At 46.1% G+C, this 12,356-nt stretch overlaps 1 protein-coding gene across 1 annotated transcript in view; it reads right to left on the bottom strand.

Moving 5' to 3' along the window:
* Positions 1-12,356, bottom strand: part of VSTM4 (V-set and transmembrane domain containing 4) — a 57,787-nt gene that overhangs the window by 29,216 nt on the left and 16,215 nt on the right. The window contains exons 3-4 of the mRNA XM_054035895.1: positions 7,116-7,184; positions 3,543-3,650 (exon numbers count right to left, since the gene is read on the bottom strand). Of these exons, the coding sequence (XP_053891870.1) occupies positions 3,543-3,650; positions 7,116-7,184 (177 nt within the window). The remainder of the gene's footprint in view (positions 1-3,542; positions 3,651-7,115; positions 7,185-12,356) is intronic.

Raw genomic sequence — 12,356 nt, forward strand, 5'->3', positions numbered from 1 at the left:
CCCACACAAGGGATGTAAGGAGCTCCTCACTCCCCTGTACTTGCTACGTGTGTCTCACCATGAGTAGGAAAAGGCGCTTCCATGGCATTGCTACTCCAGCTCCTGTGCAGGTGGGTAGGGAGTGGTCGGGCTCTGCCCTGCCTCACGCCTCAGCTGAGCCAGCACACCAGGGGAATTAAGCTGGGCTGGGCATAGTGGTGGTGCAGACTATATCCCCACCAAGCAAGGCACCAAGCTGTGATTCTCAGAGGCAGGCTGGTTCCTGCTCTGCTCTAGGGCTAGCACAGCTATGTGCTGCCCCGGGCTAGAGGCAAAGCCAAGAGTGACTCCTCAATGTGGACTCAGGAGAATGCATGTTCATGGGGTGCTGGTCTGAGCAGATACTTGCCCTAACAGTATTGCCAGTGACCAAAATGTAGCATACTGAGCATCTCTCCCGGCTAAGCTTCATCCATCCAACCCAGAATCATAATGCTGGCACTTCTTGCTGGATGATGGTCAAGATTTAAATAAAAGTTGAATTCAGCCTGCCATTCATGTCATTCTAGAGCAGCCTAGGAAAGGCTTATCATTCTCTCTCTCCCACTCTCTCTCTCTCTCACACACACACAGACACACACACACACACACACACACGTAATTACATGGGAGGTTTTTCTCGAGGCTGCTCATTCAGTTATACCAGTGTCAATAAACAGAAATTGGAGCAAAATCTGGCCTGATGTTCCTTGAAGATCAGCTAGAATAAATCAGTGTGGTTAGCCCCATGGCCCCAGTGCTTGTGGCTTATCCGTGTGACTCATTGTTAAAAACATTTAACAGTTAGTGTTTTGTTGCTGTCTTGGCACAGAGATTCTGCCACACTCTGAAGTGGTAGGAAAAGTACTGCATGTTCCTCTTGGTTGCTATTCCTATGAACCCTGATCGATTTGGGTACTGGTGGCACCTTGTTCTATCTCCTGTTCTCTGCCTGTGGCACACGGTGTAGTCTTCTGAGGACTGAAATGCTTTGGTTGGAGTAGGATCTTTGGGCTCAGCACAGGAATAGCTGAGTGAAATGTAATGGCCTGTGATAGAGGGGTCCAACTACACCTCTACCCCGATATAACACGACCCAATATAACATGAATTCAGATATAACACGGTAAGGCACTGCTCCAGGGGGGCGGGGCTGCGCACTCCGGTGGATCAAAGCAAGTTCGATATAACGCGGTTTCACCTATAACGTGGTAAGATTTTTTGGCTCCTGAGGACAGCGTTACCTCTGGGTAGAGGTGTAGTTGATCTAATGGTCCATTCAGGCCTCAAACTCTGTGAAACTATCAATCAGAAGCAAAGCAACTTGGTTAGGTGCTCCACTTGTAAAAGGCAGCCCTGGCTTGAAATGTGCTCATGGGCAGACAAGATTACCTGTATAAATTATCCATCTTTTCCCGGACATGTCTGTTCTGTGTGTATCTTTGAGTCACGGGGGCCTTCCTTACAAATACATTAGTCCTCAACAGCCAGCACAAGATAACAAGATGGATTCTCTTCTGCCTGATGCACCACAGAGAATCACTAGGTAAGTTTCCATTTCAGGACGCCTCTGTCTCTTAATGGGGATGATGTGAGAGGCATTTTACAGCTGGGCTTTCAGATCTCCAGGTAGTTTGCAAGGCTGGCAGCTGGAAAACTCTTCTTTTGACTTGCAGTAAATCTGACATGGATCCCATTGAGAGAGAATAAGTAGAAGACAGAGTCTAGATCCGGATCTCAACATTACCAGGGTTTGGGTGGCTTCAAGCTTCTCACTAAATGCCAAGTCATTTCACTTTTCAAGTAACATCTGCACTTTAAACACGAACATAACATTTACAGCCACAAAGTCCCTGCTTAGAACAATGCCTCTAAGTAGATCTGGGCAAAAAAAAAAGGCAAGTAAACATTTTGTTCAGCCTAGCTCCACTTTTTTTCCACTTTGATTTGCTGAAATTTTTTTAAAATAGTTTTGGGTTGAATCAAAACCAAACCTTTTTTCAACGTTTCCCCCCCCAAACTGCCAATGAATCAAAAATCCATTATTCACCCAGCCCTATTTCTAAGCACAGCTGATAAAAAGTTAATATTTTGTGAGAATTTGTCAATGTAACTGTTTTGTTGTTTTTTTTTTTTCAAATTTAAATGAGATTTAAACTTTTTTTTTTCAAAAATTGAAAGCCTCAACCAGGTCAATGAAAAATTGCCAGCACTTTTCAAGGTTTCTTTTCTACCATTATTTGAATTTTTGACAAACATAGTCCTTCAAAAGTCAGAACATTTTGACTCTGCTAATGCAGTTGTACCAGAGGCAGGATACAGAACTTGAAGGAACAAATGTGTCATCTGATATGGCAAATCCTCAGAGGTGCAGATCACCGACCTGCTCACTTAAGTCAGTGGGCTTTATCCAAGCACATGTTAAAGTCAATAGCAACAGCTGAAGGAACTCCTTAATAGCAAGTTTAGTGAATGTTTTAAATGTTTAAAAGCCCCCTCCTAGAAGATATAACAGTAGCATTATATCTGTGAGGAAATAGACTAAATGACTGCTTGAAGTCCCTTCTACCTTTATATTTCTATGTTTCTGTGCACACTGATCTATGAGAGGCTGCAATTTTACTTCTGTATAGAGTATTTTATATTTCTTTTTGTTTTATGTGAATTACAAAAGTATTGGCTTATGTCTTGAAAGATCACTTCTTCCTCACACTTGCTGCTACAAAACAGCCTTCAGAACAGAGTGATCCTTTGGTGGTGGTGGCAGCAGTATTAACATTGGTGATGTCTCATATTTTTAAGAGTATGGAAGTAGACGTCTGAGATAATAAATGGTAAAACAAAAGGGGAGATAGCCGCTGCCCACTGCCATCAAGTAAGTGAATGGGGCTAGAAACTGGCCTGCTTTCTCTGAACAAGCAGGCACTATAGCCCTATCTACACAATTTACAGACTTAGGGCAAGTCGTTTTTTTGGGGTTTTTTTCCCTTTCCCCTGGGACATACCCTCTGCACACATCTCTTCAAACAAAGGTTTTTTTAACTAGATGTTAATTAGCGCTGGTCACATTTTTAGTTAAACTGCTCCCCCCACACACACTTTAAGTCAAAATATTTCGCAAGAAGTCTGATTCAACAAAATTCCGGGGGGGGGTTGATGAAAAAATCAAAACAAAAAAATTGGTTCACCAAACATTCGTTTTGTTCTGAAAGCCAAAGTGAAGCAAATTTCAGTGCCAAGCGAAATGAAAATGGCTTTTCTTTCTTTGATTTTTTTTAAATCAAAATTATTCCCTGAAAAATGTCAGTACAAATTGTTCAAAATTTTGGCAGAAAATAAATTGGATTTTTTCCCCACCTTTGAAGCTGGTGGACTTTATTTGTAACTTCAAGGGAAGCTGATTTTTTTTGTCTCCACTCTCTGCATCATCTGCTGCCTTCTCATGTTTTTGTTGTTCTCTTCGACAATATACCCACCCCACCCCACCCCCTCCGCCAATGGGCTGACACTTGTCTGTCACTCACCTCTGGATCTTTTCTTGTTCAGCAGTGACTGGCAGAGAATGACAAGTGTAAAAAGGAGGACGCTGATGATGCCGATGGAGCACACAAACACTGCATATACGTACAGGTCTGAAAGGCAAGCAGAGAATTACTCAGCCTGGCTCTTGATATGATGAACATTTCAACACAGGAAAAAGGATCAGCTCTGTGCAAGACAGAAATAGACAGGTCCTGCCCCAAAGAATTTAGGGTAACATTTCCAGAAGTTTCTAAGTCACATAGGCACCTAAATTGAAAGTCTATAGTATTTAGGCACCTACATGTCTTTGACAGTCTTACCCCCGACCTTTAAATTGAGCAAGACAAGTAGGCTGGGGGTCTCAAAAGTACCAAGCGTTGGCATAATTCTGCTCCCATTGAAGTCAGTGAGAATTTGACCAAAGATTTTGGTCAGCATGGAGCACTTTTGAAAACTCCTGCCTTCTAAAATAGGGCCTCATTTTTCTTCCTGTTCCTGCCTTTCATATAACAAGGTACACAGCCCACTTCATTGAAGGATGCTTTACACACACTAAGTGCCTTCAACGCCCTGGTGAGGCAGGCCAGTTTTACAGAGGGGAAACTGAGTCACTGAGTGTTCAAGTGACTTGTAGGAAGTGGCAGAGGTGGGAACAGAATCCTGACTGGTCGTTCTCTGCTCTACTCACCAGCCCGCACTCCCTCTGCCCAGGACAGTAGTATATTTTGTAAACTGTGTTTTAAAGAATGTCACAAAAGCTCCCACGTGGAACCTTTGTACATTGTCAAATATAGCAGCAACTGAGCAGACACATACAGAATAGCTGTGAACATTTGCAACACCTACCACTTAATCTGGACTGGCATGCATTGAAAAAGGTTGGTTGATCCCAGTAACACTATAGTTACTCACCAGTCTGCCTTAAGTACTCTACTTGGTATTTATTATCTACTTTATAATGGGCCCTAGAAATAACCAGCCATTTGATCATCTCACCAAATGTGTGGTATTATCAGGTACAAGTGCAGTCCAAAAACCCCACATGGGGTGTCTCGCTGCAATTCACATTCTTCTGGAGCAAGAGCAAAGCACCAAAGACACACACTGTGGCAAAGTAATGTATGAAGGCTGCAGGCTAGACTTCTAAAAATGTAGGAGTCGAGGTTCACATGCCCCCACATTTGCAGAACTAACTGTGTAATGGCATGCCAGGTCCTGAACAAATGGACTGCACTGAACAGGTGCTTGCTTAGGGATAGAGAGGTATCTTTGCTTAGGGAGATGGGTTGTCATGCTACAGACCAGGCATCATTTGCTTGGTTTGTTACTACAGAGTACCGCTGAGTGTCCCGGAAGCAGGGCCGGCTCTAGGATTTTTGCCGCCCAAAGCAAAAACAATTTTGGCCACCCCCCGCCCCTGTTCTTTAATTACCCCACCCCCGGCCCCGCTTCAACTCCGCCCCTTCCCCAAATCCCCAGCCCTGCCTCCTCCCCCCAGGCTCTCAAGTCTGGGAGGGAGGGGGAGCAGCGGCACGCGAAACAGCGGTTTCGTGCGCCGCGGCCGCTCGGGATCTCCCGCTCCCTCCCAGGTTTGAGAGCCTGGGAGGGAGGGGGAAACTCCGAGTGGCCGCGGCGCAGGTGCCGCTTCTCCCCCTCCCTCCCAAGCTCTCAAGCCTGGGACGGAGGGGGAGCAGCGGCGTGCGAAACGGCCGCTCGGGATCTCCCCCTCCCTCCCAGGTTTGAGAGCCTGGGAGGGAGGGCGAGTAGCGGCGCGCAAATCAGCTGTTTCGCGCTGCGTGGCAGCAGCAGCGGAGGTGAGCTAGGGCGGCCGGGGCACATTTTTAGGGGTGGCATTCTGGCGCCGGCCGTGCCGCCCCTAAAAATGTGCCGCCCCAAGCACCAGCTTGTTTTGCTGGTGCCTAGAGCCGGCCCTGCCCGGAAGTGCTAAACTCACTGAGCCAGCCTCCACTGAAGTCACTAGAAGATGAGGGAGCTTGGTATGTCTTAAGAGGTGATCAGCACCAGGCTGGATTGAGTCCTGTGTTTGCACGGCTCTCTCGCCTACAGGCCAGATACAAATTAGTTCTCTAATCATCTTAAAAAGAAAACCCAGTGATATGAGAACTTGGTGAAGTGGGGACCTTTCCCTCTCTGGTTTCCCACACTCTGTAACATAAGAATATAACATAAGAATGGTCATACTGGGTCAGACCAAAGGTCCATCTAGCCCAGTATCCTGTCTTCCAAAGGTGGCCAATGCCAGGTGCCCCAGAGGGAATGAACAGAACAGGTAATCATTAACTGATCCATCACCTGCCGCTCATTCCCAGCTTCTGGCAAACAGAGGCTAGGGACACCATCCCTGCCCATCCTGGCTAATAGCCATTGATGGATCTATCCTCCATGAACTTATCTCATTCTTTTTTGAACCTTGTTATAGTCTTGGGCTACACAACATCTTCTGGCAAGGAGTTCCACAGGTTGACTCTGCGTTGTATGAAAAAATACTTCCTTTTGTTAGTTTTAAATCTGCTGCCTATTAATTTCATTTAGTGACCCCTAGTGCTTGTATTCTGAAAAGGGGTAAATAACACTTCCTTATTTACTTTCTCCACACCAATCATGATTTTATAGACCTCTATCATATTCCTCCCTTCTTCGTCTCTTTTCCAAGTTGAAAAGTCCCAGTCTTTTTAATCTCTCCTCATATGGCAGCTGTTCCATATTCCTAATAATTTTTGTTGCCCTTTTCTGAACCTTTTCCTATCTCAATATATCTTTTTTGAGATGAGAGGACTACATCTGCATGCAGTATTCAAGATGTGGGCACACCCTGGATTTATATAGAGGCAATATGATATTTTCTGTCTTCTTATCTATCCCTTTCTTAATGATTCCCATCATTCTGTTTGCTTTTTGACGGCCGCTGCAAGTTGAGTGGATGTTTTCAGAGAACTATCCACGACTCCAAGCTCTCCTTCTTGAGTGGTAACAGCTAATTTAGTTTAGTTTAATTTGCATTTATTACCATTGAATTTCATCTGCCTTTTTGTTGCCCAGTCACCCAGTTTTGAGAGATCCTTTTGTAGCTCTTCTCAGTCTGCCTGGGACTCAACTATCTTGAGTAGTTTTGTATCATCTGCAAATTTTGCCACCTCACTGTTTACCCTTTTTTCCAGATCATTTATGAATATGTTGAATAGGACTGGGCCCAGAACAGACCCCTAGGGGACACCACTATTTACCTCTCTCCATTCTGAAAACTGACCATTTATTGCTACCCTTTGTTTCCTATCTTTTAATCAGTTACCAATCCATGGGAGGACGCTCCCTCTTATCCCATGACAGCTTACTTTGGTAAGAGCCTTTGGTGAGGGTCCTTGTCAAAGGCTTTCTGAAAATCTAAGTACTTCACGGTAAGCACTCTAGGAGCAGCCTGTCTTTGTACAGCACTTAGCACAATGGGGCTCTGACCCCAAACAGGGCTCTTGGTTGCTACCACAAAATACAACTACAACCAGCGTCTTAATGAGAAACTGCATGTAAACAAGTGATAATGTTAAATGTATCTTTACCTTCAAAAAACTTCCAGGCCTCATGGGTTTTCTCAAAAGTGGGATCTTCTGAAGCTTTCGATGAAATCACTGTGAAGGACAAATAAACATGGTATAATGACGATGCACGTGGGGTGAAATTCTCTCTCCATTGAAGTCAATGGGAGTTCAATGGGAGCAAGCGCATGCCTGGGGTGGCAAGCCGTGGGGGGCGGAGTGCCGGTTGCCGCGAGGGCGGCAGTCAGGCCGCCTTTGGCGGCATGCCTGCGGGAGGTCTGCCGGTCCCGCGGCTTCGGCGGTGGGTACACCGAAGGCGCTGGACCGGCAGATGCCCCACAGAAACGCCACTGAATCCGCGTGATCAGCGACTGCCCGCAGGCGTGCCGCTGAAGGCCGCCTGACTGCCATGCTTGGGGCGGCAAAAATCATAGAGCCGCCCCTGCATACTGTCTAACAGAATGTTCATCTCTTATGCTGAAACAACTGAATTATAAAATGGCAGCATGCCTCTTGGCAAGACTTGATCCTTTTTGGCACCAAATATCTGCCACTCTCGTAGAAGTGGCAGGGAACTCTCCAGACTGAGTCCTGGAGGAAGACACGCAGTGATACAACAGAATGAGCTGGCAACCTACAGCTCTGTCCCACCTTGGGCTATGACAGGAGATAAATAGACTGATTTGTGTTTGACTGATCTGGTGCTGTGGCAGAGTGAACTGTCATGGGGGAGGGGGAAAAAAACCTGAGCAGTTGACTCCAGTTATCTAGCCCCCTCAGAGGCTGCTGGGAGTGGGAGGGGTCTAGGACTATATAAACCAGACCCAGCTCATTCCAGAGGGGAGAAGAGGTAACACCTAAGATGACACTGGGATGTTGGAGAAAAGCCAAGGGGCAAGCAGCACCAGAAATGGACAGAAGGAGAGGCAATTACCTTGTGAGTGTGGGCACAGGCTGGGGCCTGCTTCCCTGGGAAAGTGAGGACTTGCCTGAGATGTAAGAGAATTTATGGGGAAATGGGACTAACAATTTGGGTGTAGATGATCATAAATTAAATACTGATATGCCCCTTTTATAACTACTACTTTCTCCCTGCTTCCCTTTTTCTTCCTCCTTCATCCCCCTTTTTTCTGTGGGGGTCAGATCATGCTGGCCCACCAGACAATTGCACGGTAGGGTGACCAGATAGCAATTGTGAAAAATCGGGACAAGGGCGGAGGTTAATAGGTACCTATATTAGATAAAGCCCCGAATTGCAGTGCTATCCCTATAAAATCGGGACATCTAATCACCGTATTGCACGGTGACAGGTGACTTTCAAGTATTGATCACAGAGTGCATGACAAATACTACTTGATCAAACTGTGCAACAGCTCTGTGGGGTAGGCGGAGTATGGCAGCAAACCCTGTTGCTGAGGCTGTATATAAATGTTTCCATTCTGATGCTTTGCTTTGGTCAGAACTCTCCAAAAGTTCTGTCTTGGGGGCTGTACTTTCCCAAACCTCATCTCTGTCACAAAGTGAACTATTCTGAAAGTTTGTAGGCCAACAAGGAGAAGGAAAAAACCTTATTAATTTCCCAGTTACATCCATATTAACAAAGATCTCTTTAACAAAACAAAACAAAACAAAAAGGTCTCGTGCTAAAACGCCAGGGATAAAGTAGCCTCCCAGAGGAGACGTGCTTTGAAGAGTTCCTGAGAAAACTGACTTGGGTTTGACCAAGTTAGGAGCCTTTTCAACATGACAGTGTACAATAATGTGACAATTGTTCTAGCCGCATTCAAAGCAAAAGGAGTCACTGCAGGGTTAGTCTTGCTCCACAGCTGACTCCATAGTCCCCTGAACAGCCAGGACTCTTCCAAATATTTCTGGGACATGCCAGTCCTGGTGAATGGGACACTCCTGCAGATCCTACAAAAGCATTGTACCAGGGTAGCTGCCACCTCAGCACACACACACCCATGGCCTGGGGTGGCTCTGTAGCACTCTGGCTCAGTCTCCCTCTCTCACAAGGCTCCTCACTAACCCACCCAGTCCATATCCTTTTAAAATAGAACTCTTCTGGAGGGGATCCATCCTATTCAGTCTATACACACAGTACCTCACACCCCCAGCTGGCCGTTGGTTCCACAGTTCCCTGATCTTGAGTCAGGAGTCCCCAGCCCACCTTCCCAGTGTTGGGTTATCATTCACACGGTCCCTTTTACAGCCTGCAGCTGCTTCCTCAGCCAGCTACAGCCTTCCAGGAGTCTGTCACGTCTGGCACTCCATGCTGGAGTGTTAGCAGTGCCTCAGGGCTCTCCTTTATAAGAAACCTGATTTGGTCACCTGACCCACCAGTCACATGACTTTCATTCTTCCCACCTGGGGAGGTGAGTTAAGCCTGTCACAGGTGGACTGAGGCCCATCTCCCTCAATGAGCCAGCCACCCTGTGACAAGCACCCATTCAGTCCATCACAATGAGCTCTGGGCTGGGTGTTAGAAGCCCCCTGTGGTTTATTTCAATTACAGGTTTCCCTTTTCTGCATGTGCAAACCCTTCTATACCACTTCTGACAGAGCCAGGCCAACCTCACTTCTGCTCTGCGGAAACGGTAACTGAAGCACAGCGAAACATTGTGACTTGCCACAGCTCACCAAGAAGCATGTAGTAGAGCTGGGGAGAGGTCATTATCGACCAGATCTCAGTGGCTCTGAAATACCGGTTCAGATCTGTGTACTTAGTTACGTTGCTTTAGATCTTCAAACTGGTGTAAACTGCGAGAGCAGCAATGAGTTCAGTGGAACTACTCCAGCTGAGGGGCTGGCCTTCCCGTCTGTACAATAGTACAGCTCACGCTCACACAAGTGAATGCTGCTACCAGGTCAGTTTTACAGGTGGGAGAACTGTGACACAGGATGACTGAAGAACTTCAGACTTGCCTGAGACTTGATACCTACAGCTCTTTGCACAGAACTACATTCTCCATTGTGCAGAGAAGTAAACTGCAGCCATGAGGGGCTAAGCGACATGTTCAAAGGCACAGAATACATCTGCCGCACAGCCGGGACTAGAACCCCCAGGCTGTGACTGGCAGCACCTCACCGTGCTCCCCAAACAGATGTGCAGCCATGCCACAACTCTGGCTAACCTCATGTGAGAGATTATCCCAGCTGAGCCTACTCGCTGATTGCCAGCAAACAAAATCCAACAAAACGGCAATCTGGTGATAGAATATCATTTTCCAGCTAGGAGGCTCCCAGCCCTAGCTCTCCAGAGAATGGCTTTCTGATGGCTTGCCACTTAACGCTCTGTTCATCAGCCAACAGCCAAACTGCCTGAAGAATGACTATATTTGAAAGAGTACTTTGGGAGTATGTCAGCACGGCCCAGCAGGCAGGGAACTGGCATGAGGGTCAGGAAAACATAGTTCTCAGGCTGGCTCTTCAATGTGACCTTGGGCAAGTTATGTCACCTCTCTGTGCCTGTTTCTTGTTCCGTGCTTTATCTTTCCTGTTTAAACTGTAGCCTGTTTGGGGCAAGGACTGTGTACTATGTCCATGCCTTGCCCAATGGGCCCGGATCTAAGCTCAGGCCTCTCAGTGCTACCGTAGCAACTATCATTGTGGCAGATTTGGAGCTACCTGTAATAATTTATGCATATTGTATCTTGACCGGGTTATTGTGTTTATTGCATGCATCTACTGAGTTAATTCACAAGTCGGTTTGGCAGAAAACGCATCCAGAAGCACATCAATGCTGAAACAATGTTTATAGTGGGGGTGCTGAGAGCCATTGAACCAAACTATCAACTCTGTATATGATGGAAACCACTTCAAGCCAGGGTGCGGCAGCACCTCCAGCACCTATGCTAGAAGGAGGTGAGCCTGTGTGTATCCTGATACACACTTCAGGGACCAGGCAGAAGCCATTCACTTTGATGCTCTGGCTCCAACCCTCTGCAGAGCTCACCAAACTGGTTTTGTATTAGTAAGGGAGAGAGAAAGCCAGGAAAAGAGCTCAAAGACTCTCTCTAGAAAAAAATCCTTCAAGGCTGAGCTAAGGTGAACCTAGACCCCAGAGATTGAGGTGTCTGGGGTAAGGTAGGCTCACCTAAGACTCTGTGTGAGAGCCATGTATGGACCTTGTTTTGTTTTCATAACCTCTTCTCTCGGGTTCTGCTTTGTTCCTAGTGTTAAGATTAAACAATACTTTGATAAAACTGCTGGGAGGTGGAAATTATCCCCAAGAAGACAAGATCATAGGAAGGCTCACAGCCTGGCTTTCTTGTGAGGAAATTATTTCTTAACTATGGCACTTTCAAGGAATGACTCAGGCCCAGTCTTCCCCTCTGCTACTGTGTATAGAGGAGACACAGTATCTTGATGTGGATATTATGATGTATAAGGAATGGACTGGAGATTATTTTAATGTCACTATCTAAATCGATGGTATGCACACTATTTTCCAAATCAGGGTACCACTAAGTGGAATTGGAAGGAGAGAGTGGGTTATATGCTGAAGAGCGGCACAACCTACTCTGAAATATGGCGTTTCTACTATTATTTGCAATCCATCAGCAGCCATATGCTGTCGACACATAAAGATACAGTCCCTGCCCCAACGAGTTCACAAGCCGGGGTGGAATATTCAAAAGTGCCTAAATCCCCCCCCCCCCCTCAAAAAAAAGGTAGATAGCATCTGACATCTAAACATTACATCTATTTTAAAATGAAATAAGTATCAACTATCCTTGACTGTTCCTTAGCCTAACCAATTCTTAGTAGGGTGGCTTCTTATATGCATCACAAATGTGTATCTTGAGGAGAGGCTGAAAAGAAGAGGACAGTAGCATCTTGCATGTGGTCAGAGCTGGGGGTACGGGTGGCATGTGGCAGAGTACCACCAATACTTTGATTCCCTGTCATTGCTTTTAACGGTACTTGTAAATACAGAGAGCAGGATTTGACCTTCTGACTAGACTTCAAAATTTGCCCCCCTTCTTCCCTGGAAGAATTAAACTTATCTGAACTTCAGACTTCAGCTGTTAACAGCAACTTGACAGCTGTCACTTAGGACTTTTCAGAGGTTTGTACACTGCAGGTATCATGAGCCTGTGAGGCTATTAGAGATACAGAGCAGCAGTCTGTAAGGGTGCCTGCCCCCATATTTTATAGTGGCCTTTGTTCTGCTGCCAGTTACCTGGAACATGTCCTCATTCCCTATCCATGTGTTCCACATGAATCCATGTGTGCCTGTTTTGCAGACATTCAGGAAATTAC

This window comes from Malaclemys terrapin, chromosome 7 (genome assembly GCF_027887155.1).
Source record: "Malaclemys terrapin pileata isolate rMalTer1 chromosome 7, rMalTer1.hap1, whole genome shotgun sequence".
NCBI classification, from domain to species: domain Eukaryota; kingdom Metazoa; phylum Chordata; order Testudines; family Emydidae; genus Malaclemys; species Malaclemys terrapin.